Below are 14,318 nucleotides of genomic sequence, written 5' to 3' on the forward strand. Positions count from 1 at the left end.
GTAGCAATCAACATAGAATTTTTGTAGCCTTTGGGTGCAAAAAAGTCTGCCTCTGGTAGGTTTGCTATGAACTTGTTTTTTTATGTTATTCCTGCCTTAGGCCTTGTTATGGTTCTTTGAACATTCTGTCTAATCTGACATTAGTTCTGGCAGATATTATTATTAAACATTATTGACTGTTTATGTAAAAAGTAACATTGGCTTAAATGTAAGAAAGCTTTTTAAATATAACATTTCTAAGAATATATATTTGGGTGGAACCTACCTTTTATGAAGTTGTTCGGAATTAAGAAATATGTTCCTAGGGTAACTTTTCTTAACTATCTTGATTCCTGTCCTGAGTATAATTCAAAACTCTGGTAACTCTGACTGGGTTATTGTTGTTATTTTGCTGTCAAGTTTGTACACTGCTCAAAAAAATAAAGGGAACACTTAAACAACACAATATAACTCCAAATAAATCAAACTTCTGTGAAATCAAACTGTCCACTTAGGAAGCAACACTGATTGACAATCAATTTCACATGCTGTTGTGCAAATGGAATAGACAACAGGGGGAAATCTTTGGCAATTAGCAAGACACTCTCAATAAAGGAAAGGTTCTGCAGGTGGGGACCACAGACCACTTCTCAGTACCTATGCTTTCTGGCTGATGTTTTGGTCACATTTGAATGTTGGTGGTGCTTTCACACTCGTGGTAGCATGAGACAGACTCTAAAACCCACACAAGCGGCTCAGGTAGTGCAGCTCATCCAGGATGGCACATCAATGTGAGCTGTGGCAACAAGGTTTGCTGTGTCTGTCAGCGTAGTGTCCAGAGCCTGGAGGCGCTACCAGGAGACAGGCCAGTACACCAGGAGACATGGAGGAGGCCGTAGGAGGGCAACAACCCAGCAGCAGGACCGCTACCTCCGCCTTTGTGCAAGGAGGAACAGGAGGAGCACTGCCAGAGCCCTGCAAAATGACCTCCAGCAGGCTACAGATGTGCATGGGTCTGCACAAATGGTTAGAAACCGACTCCATGAGGATGGTATGATGGCCCGACGTCCACAAATGGGGGTTGTGCTCACAGCCCAACACCGTGCAGGACGCTTGGCATTTGACAGAGAACACCAGGATTGACAAATTCGCCACTGGCACCCTGTGCTCTTCACAGATGAAAGCAGGTTCACACTGAGCACATGTGACAGATGTGACAGACCCTGGAAACACCGTGGAGAGCGATCTGCTGCCTGCAGCATCCTTCAGCATGACTGGTTTGGCAGTGGGTCAGTAATGGTGTGGGGTGGCATTTCTTTGGAGGGCCGCATGGTCCTCCATGTGCTCGCCAGAGGTAGCCTGACTGCCATTAGGTACCGAGATGAGATCCTCAGACCCCTTGTGATACCATATGCTGGTGCGGTTGACCCTGGGTTCCTCCTAATGCAGGAAAATGCTAGACCTCATGTGGTTGGAGTGTGTCAGCAGTTCCTACATGATGACATTGAAGCTATGGACTGGCCCGCCCGTTCCCCATACCTGAATCTGATTGAGCACATCTGAGACATCATGTCTCGCTCCATCCACAAATGTCACGTTGCACCACAGACTGTCCAGGAGTTGGTGGATGCTTTAGTCCAGGTCTGAGAGGAGATCCCTCAGGAGACCATCCGCCGTCTCATCAGGAGCATGCCCAGGCGTTGTAGGGAGGTCATACAGGCACGTGGAGGCCACACACAATACTGAGCCTCATTTTGACTTGTTTTAAGGACATTATATCAAAGTTGGATCAGCCTGTAGTGTGTTTTTCCACTTTAATCTTGTGTGTGACTCCAAATCCAGGCCTCCATTGGTTAATAAATTTGATTTCCATTGATGATTTTTGTGTGATTTTGTTGTCAGCACATTCAAGTTTGTACAGAACAAAGAATTCAGTGAGAATATTTCATTTATTCAGATCTAGGGTGTGTTATTTGAGCGTTCCCTTTAGATTTTTTGAGCAGTGTACTTTAGACCATAGCAATACATAATTGGTTCTTGAAGAGAACTAGAATACTCTGGCTCAGGCACATGTAGGCAACTAGCTTCTGCGAATGTTATGCCTAAAATGCCAACACAGGAAATGGTAATAAAACAATCTTATTAAGGTAATCCAGTAATATAATTTGAGGTTCAGAACCATGAGCCCTCGTTTTTAATGAGGTGGATATAAAGACCTGTAGACCACTCTCCAGTTTTTGCAAAGGAACTGGCTAAAATATTTTTATACTTCCAATTAAAATTATTTTTGGACAAAAGTGCACATTTTAAAAAAATGTTTAACCCTGGATAGAACATTTTAATTAAAAAAAATACAAATTTTTGATTGCTTAGAAAGATAATTCAGCACCTGTTACTCGATCTACCCAATGGTCATGATAAAAAAATTTAAAAAGAAAAAGAAAATACAATTTGATGGTATCTTAACCTTGAGCTATATGAATCTATTTAGTCACCATAAAAGTGGTTTTACTTTTACTTTTTTCAATCAAGGAAATAACTACTACTTTAAAAATCTTAATTCTTCAAGAAATTATAAAGATTTAATGTTTTTACCATAATTTTCAGATTTTTAAGTTTAAGTTTTAAGTTAAGTTGTAAATGTAACAGCAAAGCAAATACATCAAACAGCATATAGTGATTTAAAAGATTCAGGGTAACAAATTTAATAAAAAAAAAATTTTGTGAAATAAAATGGTACAACATTTAAATTGCAAACATGACAGAATGGTCAGAAAGGTCTGAATTAGTGTAATGAATAAAAAATGTTTGATCTTAGAATGAAAATGACACAGTTAAACTAATTTTGTACTTTGTATAAGAAATATTTTTTGTTCCTAACAAATAGTTTACCAATTATTATGCATTATATAAAATATACAACAGATGCGCTTTACTGACAAACATCCAGTTTATTCTCTGTCAGCACTCTTCCTATAATTTGGAATTCCAGTGCATTCCAGTTCAACACATTTCCTTCTGTAAAACCGAACTCATCCACATATCTATGGATCTCACAGGAAGAAAGCTTGTAATCCCACATATGGACATCTGACATCATGCCAACAAATGATTGTTTGGCATCAAAACCACCACCATGTGTATCCTGCTCCTGTAAGCAAAAAAGAAGGCTGAGATGCAATAATCACACAGCACAATCACAACCATTAAACCATCAGAAGCTGCAGAAGTCGGTATTCTATAAACATACATTTTGAAAGATTTATACTGATGCAGACGTTTTATTAGACATGTTGACATGCCTACCAATACTTTGTACCCTTACCAAAAAGTTTTGGTTTTTTATTGAAGTTTAAAGATGAACATTGTAATCCTTGTGTTTCCAATGAATGGAATATTAACCAAAATATTAATCAAAAGGAATAGAGGCATTCTTTGTTATTTGGCAAAATAAACTGCATTAAATTTTAGTCTTAAATATCTAAATTTCTAGGCGCAGCCAAGGGCCGGAGGGGGTCTGGTTCGGGGACCAGTGGATTTCATTTCTTCTTTTTGCAGATGACGTGGTCGTGCTGGCCCCCTCTAGCAAAGAGCTACAGCATGTGCTGGAGCGGTTCGCAGCCGAGTGTGAAGCGGCTGGGATGAAGATCAGCTCCTCCATGTCCGAGGCCATGGTTCTCGACCGGAAAAGGGTGGATTGTCCTCTTCAGGTTGGAGGGGAGTTCCTGCCTCAAGTGGATGAGTTTAAGTATCTCGGGGTCTTGCTCACGAGTGAGGGAAGAATGGAGCGGGAGATCGACAGACAAATCGGTGCGGCTGCCGCAGTAATGGGAGCACTGTGCCAGTCCATTGTGGTGATGAGAGAGCTGAGCCGAATGCGAAGCTCTCAATTTACTGGTCGGTCTATGTTCCTACCCTCACCTATGGCCATGAACTTTGGGTCATGACCGAAAGAACGAGATCCCTGATACAAGCGGGTGAAATGAGCTTCCCCTGTAGGGTGGGCTGGCACTCACTTAGAGATAGGGTGAGGAGCTCGGCCATCCGGGAGGGGCTTGGAGTAGAGCCGCTGCTCCTCCACATTGAGAGGAGCCAGTTGAGATGGCTCAGGCATCTATACCGGATGCCTCCTGTACGCCTTCCTTGGGAGGTGTTCCAGGCACGTCCCACTGGGAGGAGGCCCAGGGGACGGCCCAGGACACGCTGGAGGTTCTATGTCTCTCGGCTAGCCTGGGAACGCCTTGCGCTCCCCCCGGAGGAGCTGGAGGAGGTGTCTGGGTAGAGGGACATTTGGGTGTCTCTGTTGAGTCTGCTGCCCCCACAACCCGGTCCCAGGTAAAGCGGAAGACGAGGAGTACGACGAGGATTAATTAAGAGTTGTTTTCTGTTTGTAAGTGCATTTCAACTACCAGCAGCTTTTTTCCAAAGAAAACTTTGTTTTTTCTTTTTGGTTTTTTTACTCACAGTAACCAGACAGAAAACAGACAGAGAGAGAAGTGAGAATAACTCTAGTAAAGATCCCAAGGCTCAGAAATAGACCCCAAACTGCTGTGCTAAGAATAGCCTTGGTATGGGCGTACATTATATTTTTCACACATATATTTTGGGTGCGTTCTCACTGTGGGGTACCAAACCAGGCCAGTAATAAACATTAGTCTGCTGAAGGTAAGCAGATGACAACTCCAGTTGCAGGAGTGTTGACTAATGTTTTGTTCTGCCACCAACTGTTTGGGAAAGAGGCTCTCATCTTGAAAATAAAACATGTGGTCCTCAGGATTAAAACCGTAACCAATGATTCTATTGAAGAGATTACACTTTACAACTTTTGGCAAGTCTCAATTAATTTCATGTCAATGTGAAATCCTCATAAACTTTGAATAAATTTCACCAACATTAATTGCTTTTCTGCCTTTGGACCAGAACACATCAAAGTAACTGAAAGGAAAGTAGCTGTGGATGGGTTTACAACCTTGTGTTATACATCTATAATTTCTTATTATGTCACAGAATTTACACTGTGAAACAGAAATATAATAACCTTAAAGTCAGAGAATATTGGTAAAATTAACATAGTTTTGATCATCTTTGATAATTAGCATAATGTACTTCTGGAGGAGTTGGAACCACAAAAACACTTACAGCAGCAGTCTCTTAAACTTTAAAGTGGTCAGTTATGAATAATGCTGGGTTGTTGTGATTGTTTTGACTTGTATCTTTGATAGTTTAATTTGTATCTATCTGATTGTATTTTCTTTATTTTTTATAATGCAAATAAATCTTAATATGTAATATAAAATGAACAAATAAGACCTCACTAGCCTCATTAGTAAAATGTTTGTTTTCATTTAATATATATATATATATACATATATATGTGTGTGTGTGTGTGTGTGTGTGTGTGTGTGTGTGTGTGTGTGTGTGAGTGTGTGTGTTAAGCCATCTCACCACCAATTTAATTTAATATCTAAATAGCTTAATGCACAGTTCTATTTTTTTTTCTTTTTTTTTTTTTTTGACGACCTAACATTTCTTGAATCACAGTGTTTAAAAAAACGCACCTGTCCTAAAGCAACTATAATTGGTCCATTTATATTGGATCCAGAGCTGGTGAATTTTCTGTTTGAAGGCTCTCCATCCAACCACAGTTGTACCAAACCAGAGGTAGAATCCCATGTTGCACAAATTGAGTGCCACTTGTTCAGCTTGAAGTCCAGTCCTTCAAAGTTTGTGACCATGTTGTTTACCCATATTTGAAAAGAATCCAATTTAGCCAAATTGTAAAACAAAAAGGCATTATCAAAAGAGGGTAGGGCCAAAGAAAAAAGGGCGTGATCTCTTTTGAGGTCTGTAAAGAATCTGTATTGAGGCAAAATACATTAATATATTTATGTTTAGCCAGACATATATGTTGTAAATAGTTTTTTGTTTGTTAGAATAATTTCAAAAATTTAATACTCACCTGAAACAGACAGTTACCGCCCTTAAGTTTTGTCTTGATGTCGTCAACCTAACGTGTGCTGTGTTGGTTTCTTGTGGGAAGGTAAACATCTTATTCGAAAGATCTTTAAAAGAAAGAAGTTATTAAATCATTTTAAAAAAATAAAACTAAAATTAAAAAGCCTCTACAATAACGAATACTTACTAAAATATTTTAGAGGTAAAATTAAACTGTTTTCTACATGGAAATTGGACCTCAAGCTCACAGTTATGTATCTGACACTATCTCCCCATATCTGCTATGCTGTTAAACTGAGTCTAATAGGGATTTTCAAATAAGTTTTTAATGCTATACCACGTTTGGTGTAGAGCCAGTTCTTAACTGAATCTGCAAAAGAAACTGTTTGCTTGGTCTCATCCAGTAAATGGTTAATCCTTCTCTCCATCTGTATATTAGATGGTATAGATGGGCATGGAAATGATCTAACTTGACAAATCGTTTTTGCTGCCAAAATCTCTGCAACCAGATGTCTTAATAGTAGCACCTTCATTTCATAATATTGTTTTAAACAAAAATAGGCATGTCTGAACACTTCAAAGTCCTAATTTGCTTAATTACTTAATAACTTGTAGAGGAATATTTTTTAACATCGCCTGATAATGTTAAAAGATTCAGTGGGAAATAATCAATCGTCAGTGCAGTCCCCAGCAATACAGTGACCTACTTAAACTCTGTGACAGGTAATATCAAAATAAACTGCAGGAAGATAAGAGATTTGCTGTTGTTATGATTGGCTACTCTGGGGGCCAGGGCACTACCACCGGTTTTGTGGAAAAGGCTTTTGTGTGTGTCTTGCCTTCACTATAATCCTTTAATGACAATTGTTTTATCATAAAAAATCAGGGGGGGGGGGGTTACCGTTAGGAATGGCAGAACATGATGTCACTAACAGCAGTAAGAGCAGCATCTGAAACATAGATAAAAACACACCACATAGACCACAAATATCACTGATAGTTTCAATATTTAGCAAAAAATAATGACTTGTTCAAGCTTTTCACTGTGTACAGTAAAAAGCTTAGAGCGTGAGCTTGTTGTTTGTGAAATATTACTGCAAAACGGTCCTGCTATGTAATGTATGTCATGTCTTACCTTGGATGTCATTTCTGGATGTTGTGTGCAATGTTATTGGATTGTCCCTTTTATACTTCAGCTGTTGGTAGAATGACTGTATTTCATTGGTTCCCTGGGAGTCCCTCCCGACTACCTGAAGTTGACAGGATACAAGTGCATTCATTCAGAATGACCTAACAAACATCTATTTTATTAAACACAATTTTAAAGACTGTTGCTCATGGACTAACACTGAATACATCTCAAATTACTATTTTAATAATGGCACTGAACATTTTAAATTGTATTTCTTTTTCTTTTTCTTCTTTTTTGGTCAAAAATCTTTTCATTCATACAACTAATCTTGGTCAAAAATCTTTTCATTCATTCAGCTAATCTTAAGTCAGACAACAAACTTTGTTTTGGCTTTTTTGGCAACTCACAAACAAATATAGTAGGCCTATACAAGGTTAGGACCTGCGGCATTTATTTTCGACAGATCATTTGAAAAGTGGAACTACAATAATTTTAGCTAATTATTAGCTGAATAATTAGCTGAATCGACTTATAAAAATATCTTTGGTTAAATTTAGTATATAATTCTAGATGTAGAAAGAAGTTCAATGGCCATATAAAAGACAAAGAAATACATAACTAGTTGCAAAGGTACAGTTTGTCTAGAATGTAATGAAAACATGGGTGTTACAAATGGTCCTATACCAAAACAGGATCAAAAGGAGACGTTAAGAAGTGAGCTATTGTTACCATCTGATAGTAAAGCATAGGTGACAGAAGCCATAAACAGCACAATGTGGGAGAGTCCTTGGACCTGTTTGATTACAGTGTCCTGATTTCAATATGCACGTGCTACTATGTTTATTGTGTTTATGGCAGTGGGTGTAATCATGATTTTCTTCTTATCTCAGAAAATAAAATTCAGATAAGAGTGTTCATAACTTGTCTTACTGTGCATCTGTTTTCTTTTCATTTTATTCAATTTATTTGTCTTTTTTTCTCTTTTTAATGCAAACAGAAGGATTTGCATTAAAAAGTGAAAGGTTTGTTCAGTAGAATCAAGGATTTACTGGTGGTTAAAAGAAATGTGATAGAGACATGATAAAAAGAAATTACGGCTTGCCAGTAAAAAAAAAAAAGAGCTGATTTGTATCAGGTTCATCATTTATTAAACAAAAAAAGAGCAAACAATTTAAAAGCTGCTTTCTGCTTCCATAGCATTTAGCAGGGAAAATAAGAGGACAAAAGAGGACAAATTGTTGGTGCACGTCTTGCTGGCGCATCTGTGACTGTCCGTCGGGAGCTCCACAGGGTCAATATACACGGCCGGGCTGCTATAGCCAAACCTTTGGTCACTCATGCCAATGCCAAACGTCGATTTCAATGGTGCAAGGAGCACAAATCTTGGGCTGTGGACAATGTGAAACATGTATTATTCACTGAAGAGTCCACCTTTACTGTTTTCCCCACATCCGGGAGAGTTACGGTGTGGATAAGCCCCAAAGAAGTGTATCACCCAAACTTTTGCATGCCCACAGTGAAGCATCAGGGGTGGATCAGTGATGGTTTGGGCTATCATATCATGGCAATCCCTTGGCCCAATACTTGTGCTAGATGGGCGCGTCACTGCCAAGGACTACCAAACCATTCTTGAGGACCATGTGCATCCAATGGTTCAAACATTGTATCCTGAAGGCGGTGCCATGTATCAGGATGACAATGTACCAATACACACAGCAAGACTGGTGAAAGATTGGTTTGATGAACATGAAAGTGAAGTTGAACATCTCCCATGGCCTGCACAGTCACCAGATCTAAATATTATTGAGCCACTTTGGGGTGTTTTGGAAGAGCGAGTCAGGAAACGTTTTCCTCCACCAGTATCACGTAGTGACCTGGCCACTATCCTGCAAGAAGAATGGCTTAAAATCCCTCTGACCACTGTGCAGGACTTGCATATGTCATTCCCAAAACAAATTGACACTGTATTGGCCGCAAAAGGAGGCCCTACACCATACTAATACATTATTGTGGTCTAAAACCAGGTGTTTCATTTTCATTGTCCAACCCCTGTATGTGTTACTGGAAAAACAAAAAAAACCAATACTTTCACGATGGTTCCCAGAGAGAATCAGTTCGAGAGGTTTGGTGCGATGAGTTATTTTATGAAGCACTCTCCCGTCTAGGGCCACAACTTGTTGGGGAGAAGTGAGTGGTTCAGTCTCAATGCTTGCTTGTTTAACTAGTGATTGATTGATTAAATTTTGCTCAGAACCAGAGTCTATTAATGCAGAAATCTCCAAGGCTTCCAGATTGAAGAGCAGGGTGGCTGGAAGAACTAGTCGATGCGTCTGAGTGGGTATGTTTTGGTCCACCGGCTCTCCCACTAGAGCCGGCGGACTCTGCCTTTTGGGCGCACATCACAGGTGGTGATGAAATGTTCAGATGAACCACAATAGTATGGAGTTAAATTTGTCTCAATATTATTCAATCAAACAAAAAACTAATCTCAATCAAAAAAATAATATTCAATAAAAAAAAACTAATCTCAATCAAAAAATATTAAGATGTGATCAAAACTTTCAGAGTTTTTTCTCACAAAGAGAAAAAAGTTTTTTGCAAAACATAAACTTTTATTTGCGCATGTCAAAAATCTTTGGTTACGGGTCTTGCTCTTTTGGTTTTAACGCTCTCTGTTTTTGGTTGAACTCAACGAATTTTGAGTTCTGGAAACATGAACATCCTGGGCAGGACCTAAAGACGAACGCTGTAAGACATTTCCCTATTGGTTAGCGCTGACTAAAGCCGCAGACTCTGATCCCCCGCATCTCTGAACTTCTGCTCGAACTGCAGGGCTTGCAGCGTCGCTTCAGTGAGGAGACATCAACTCTACAGAAGAAAACTGCGGTCATGTGAGCCGAAAGTCAGAAATACGCGGTCACGCCAGCTGACACTAGCTCTCTCTTAAAGATTAGCGTCGGGCATACAAGGTGCATTACGGTAATGGAGCAGAAAGGACCCGATCCTGGCAACGGTTGAGAAAATAAGAGGAAAACAGAAAACTAACCTTCAGGACATTTATATTAATTACATTTTTACAACTTTCACATTCATGTTTTATGTAAAAAAATAAATATTTTATATTTTACTGTACAGTTTTGGAGAAATATCTTGTCAAAATACCTCAAAATGCTCAACCATTATATGCATTTGTCCCACTTTCAGGAATTTATTTATCCAAAACCAAGAGAGGTGACAACACAATCTCTTCAGATTATATTAGACGGTCATCTATATTATAACCAGAATTAGTATTTCATAATTTCACTGTAGGTTTCTAGAGAAATACACAACTACCCCAAGTGTAGTATAAAACAGAGTCCATGTCGGGCAGATGGCATCCCATAATCCTGTGTGTTGTCCTCACAACCCGTGATACTTCCTCTCTTGTGCAGTTCCCTCACCACACTGTCATGCTGAGACACAGAGTGCTTTCCACCGTGGCCCTGTAGATATCTGTAAGCAGCTGAGGAGATGAAGAAGAGCTGTTGTTGTACCTTCTTCAACAGGCGGGTGCGTTTCCGGTCCAGGAGAGGTCAGAGGAGATCTGGATGTTCTTGCACTTTAAGCTGTCCAGACCACTTTCCAGGACCTCATCGACCTCACCAAAATGAAGCGTTTGTGGTACTTTGTTGGGGTAGTTGTGTATTTCTCCAGAAACCTACAGTGAAATTATGAAATACTAATTCTGGTTATAGCGTAGATAACCCTCTAATATAATCTGAAGAGATTGTGTTGTCACCTCTCATGGTTTTGGAGAAATAAATTCCTGAAAGTGGGACAAATGCATATAATGGTTGAGCATTTTGAGGTATTTTGACAAGATATTTCTCCAAAACTGTACAGTAAAATATTTATTCTTTTACATAAAACATAAATGTGAAAGTTGTAAAAATGTAATTAATATAAATGTTCTGAAGGTTACTTTTCTGTTTTCCTCTTATTTTCTCAACCGTTGCCAGGATCGGATCCTTTCTGCTCCATTACCGTAATGAACCTTGTATGTGCGACGCTAATCTTTAAGAGAGAGCTAGTGTCGGCTGGCGTGACCGCGTATTTCTGACATTCGGCTCACTTGACCGCAGTTTTCTTCTGTAGAGTTGATGTCTCCTCACTGAAGCGACGCTGCAAGCCCTGCAGTTCGAGCAGAAGTTCAGAGATGCGGGGGATCAGAGTCTGCAGCTTTAGTCAGTGCTAACCAATAGGGAAACGTCTTGCAGCATTCGTTTTTAGGCTCCGCCCAGGATGTTCATGTTTCCAGCACTCAAAATTCTTTGAGTTCAACCAAAAACAGAGAGCGTCAAAACCAAAAAAGCGAGACTTGTAACCAAAGATTTTTGACATGCGCAAATAAAAGTTTATGTTTATGTTTAATCTGAAGAGATTGTGTTGTCACCTCTCTTGGTTTTGGAGAAATAAATTCCTGAAAGTGGGACAATGCATATAATGGTTGAGCATTTTGAGGTATTTTGACAAGACATTTCTCCAAAACTGTACAGTAAAATATAAAATATTTATTTTTTTACATAAAACATGAATGTGAAAGTTGTAAAAATGTAATTAATATAAATGTCCTGAAGCTTAGTTTTCTGTTTCCCTCTTATTTTCTCAACCGTTGCCAGGATCGGGTCCTTTCTGCTCCATTACCGTAATGCACCTTGTATGCCCGACGCTAATCTTTAAGAGAGCGCTAGTGTCAGCTGGCGTGACCGCGTATTTCTGACTTTCGGCTCACATGACCGCAGTTTTCTTCTGTAAAGTTGATGTCTCCTCACTGAAGCGACGCTGCAAGCCCTGCAGTTCGAGCAGAAGTTCAGAGATGCGGGGGATCAGAGTCTGCGGCTTTAGTCAGCGCTAACCAATAGGGAAATGTCTTACAGCGTTCGTCTTTAGGCCCTGCCCAGGATGTTCATGTTTCCAGAACTCAAAATTCGTTGAGTTCAACCAAAAACAGAGAGCGTCAAAACCAAAAGAGCAAGACCCGTAACCAAAGATTTTTGACATGCGCAAATAAAAGTTTATGTTTTGCAAATAACTTTTTTCTCTTTGTGAGAAAAAACTCTGAAAGCTTTGATCACAACTTAATATTTTTTGATTGAGATTAGTTTTTTTTGATTGAATATTATTTTTTTGATTGAGATTAGTTTTTTGTTTGATTGAATAATATTGAGACAAATTTAACTCCATACAATAGAGACATAAATGTAACTGTCTCCTCTTTAAACGTTCCTCCGGAGTCAATCTGGTTCCCCCCATCTGCATGGGTTCAGGTTCAGAATGGGGAAGAACATCAGCAGGTCGTCCTGCAGATTGGACCCTGGCTGACTGGGCAGGTCTTAGCACAGCTCTAGACCTGTGTCTCTCCCTGATTCTTCCATCTGTTCTTGCCGACAAAGCAATATAGGCGTTTAATGTTTTGGCTTCCTCAAGAACAGCTAATTCGTCCTTTAAAGATTCGTCCAGGGACTGGAAGAATGCTGCCTTAAGGGCTTCTTCGTTCCAGCCAGAGGCAGCGGCTAAAGTGCGAAATTCTATGTCGTGTTCAGGCAAGGGCTGATTTCTCTGTTTCAGAGTCCAGATTTTTCTGGAAACGTTAGTCTGATCTAATTCTGTGGAGAAGGTTTGGCAAAACTCCTGAATAAATTGGTCAAAGGTGCATCCGAACTGGTTATAATTGGTGAAACGTGCCTTGGTCCATCTTCAGGCTTTACCTGTGAGGTGGCCAAGAATAAAGGAGATTTTAATGTCATCATGGGGAAATGAACTGGGTGAACGGTTAAAAACTAAAGCACAATGTGACAAAAAACAACCATATCTATTTCCCTCACTGGACAATGTATCTGGATTTGGGGAAATGACGTCACGTGAGTGAGGAAGTTGTTGGGTTGCTGCGGAGCTAGCATGGCCCTCTAAAGGGGAGGAGGAGGTATTGCCGAGGGCATGCTGTAACACGGAAGCCATTTGGTCAATCTGCTGGTTTGTTTGTTTCTGTTGTTCGAGAACAGAGCAAAGGAGGTTTTCGTGGGACTGGATCTGGAGTGCGTGATCAGATAACGTTCTCCTGAGAGGATCTGCTGGGTCAGTTTGGCCTGAGGGTTCTGTCAGCTTAACATTAATGGCTCTGACCCACATGCAGAAAAACTCAGGAGAATGAAAAACAGTTCTTAAGTTTGTTTATTTGATGAGGAACAGGTCGTCAGGATCAGGGCTCGAAAGTGGCGGGGATCAGCTGCACAGGAAGAGAGAGTGGTGAGTTTGGTTGCCTTCATGGAATGGTGCAGATTCAATAAAGGAGTTGTTTGCTAGAGTCTATAACTCTAGATGTAGTGAGATGTTCAATGGTTATATAAAAGACATAGAAATACATAACTAGTTGCAAAGGGACAGTTTGGAATGTAATGATTTAAAAACATGGGTGTTACAAATGATCCTATACCAAAACTGGATCAAAAGGAGAAGTTAAAAAGTGAGCTATTGTTACCATCTGATAGTAAAGCATAGGTGACAGAAGCCATAAACAGCACAATATGGGAGAGTCCTTGGACCCGTTTGATTACAGTGTCCTGATTTCAATATGCACGTGCTACTATGTTTATTGTGTCTGGTAATCATTTATTTTGAAATATTGTTAAACACAGTAAATCAATTGCATGCCCACAGTGAAGCATCAGGGGTGGATCAGTGATGGTTTGGGCTATCATATCATGGCATTCCCTTGGCCCAATACTTGTGCTAGATGGGCGCGTCACTGCCAAGGACTACCGAACCATTCCTGAGGACCATGTGCATCCAATGGTTCAAACATTGTATCCTGAAGGCGGTGCCATGTATCAGGATGACAATGTACCAATACACACAGTAAGACTGGTGAAAGATTGGTTTGATGAACATGAAAGTGAAGTTGAACATCTCCCATGGCCTGCACAGTCGCCAGATCTAAATATTATTGAGCCACTTTGGGGTGTTTTGGAAGAGCGAGTCAGGAAACGTTTTCCTCCACCAGTATCACGTAGTGACCTGGCCACTATCCTGCAAGAAGAATGGCTTAAAATCCCTCTGACCACTGTGCAGGACTTGCATATGTCATTCCCAAAACAAATTGACACTGTATTGGCCGCAAAAGGAGGCCCTACACCATACTAATACATTATTGTGGTCTAAAACCAGGTGTTTCATTTTCATTGTCCAACCCCTGTATGTGTTACTGGAAAAA

At 39.9% G+C, this 14,318-nt stretch overlaps 1 protein-coding gene across 1 annotated transcript; it reads right to left on the reverse strand.

Annotated features, from left to right (window-relative positions):
• Window positions 1–2,678: 2,678 nt before the first annotated feature.
• On the reverse strand, window positions 2,679–6,893 carry LOC124866075 (mucosal pentraxin-like). The gene is made up of 4 exons (XM_047361725.1): window positions 6,836–6,893; window positions 5,939–6,041; window positions 5,538–5,835; window positions 2,679–3,130 (listed from the first exon to the last, which is right to left on the reverse strand). Exons 1-4 carry the CDS (start codon window positions 6,891–6,893, stop codon window positions 2,912–2,914), a joined length of 678 nt encoding a protein of 225 aa, XP_047217681.1. The 3' UTR covers window positions 2,679–2,911.
• Window positions 6,894–14,318: the final 7,425 nt, after the last annotated feature.

Source organism: Girardinichthys multiradiatus, chromosome 3 (assembly GCF_021462225.1).
Source record: "Girardinichthys multiradiatus isolate DD_20200921_A chromosome 3, DD_fGirMul_XY1, whole genome shotgun sequence".
Lineage (NCBI taxonomy): Eukaryota > Metazoa > Chordata > Actinopteri > Cyprinodontiformes > Goodeidae > Girardinichthys > Girardinichthys multiradiatus.

What these genes read in the sequence shown, in the direction of transcription:
- LOC124866075 (XM_047361725.1), bottom strand. Translation starts at nt 6,893, where the DNA reads ATGTTTCAGATGCTGCTCTTACTGCTGTTAGTGACATCATGTTCTGCC. An exon ending in GCGGTAACTGTCTGTTTCAG is followed by an intron (nt 5,836 to 5,938) that starts GTGAGTATTAAA and finishes GCCTCAATACAG; the next exon opens with ATTCTTTACAGACCTCAAAA. An exon ending in TTATAGTTGCTTTAGGACAG is followed by an intron (nt 3,131 to 5,537) that starts GTGCGTTTTTTT and finishes TTTTGCTTACAG; the next exon opens with GAGCAGGATACACATGGTGG.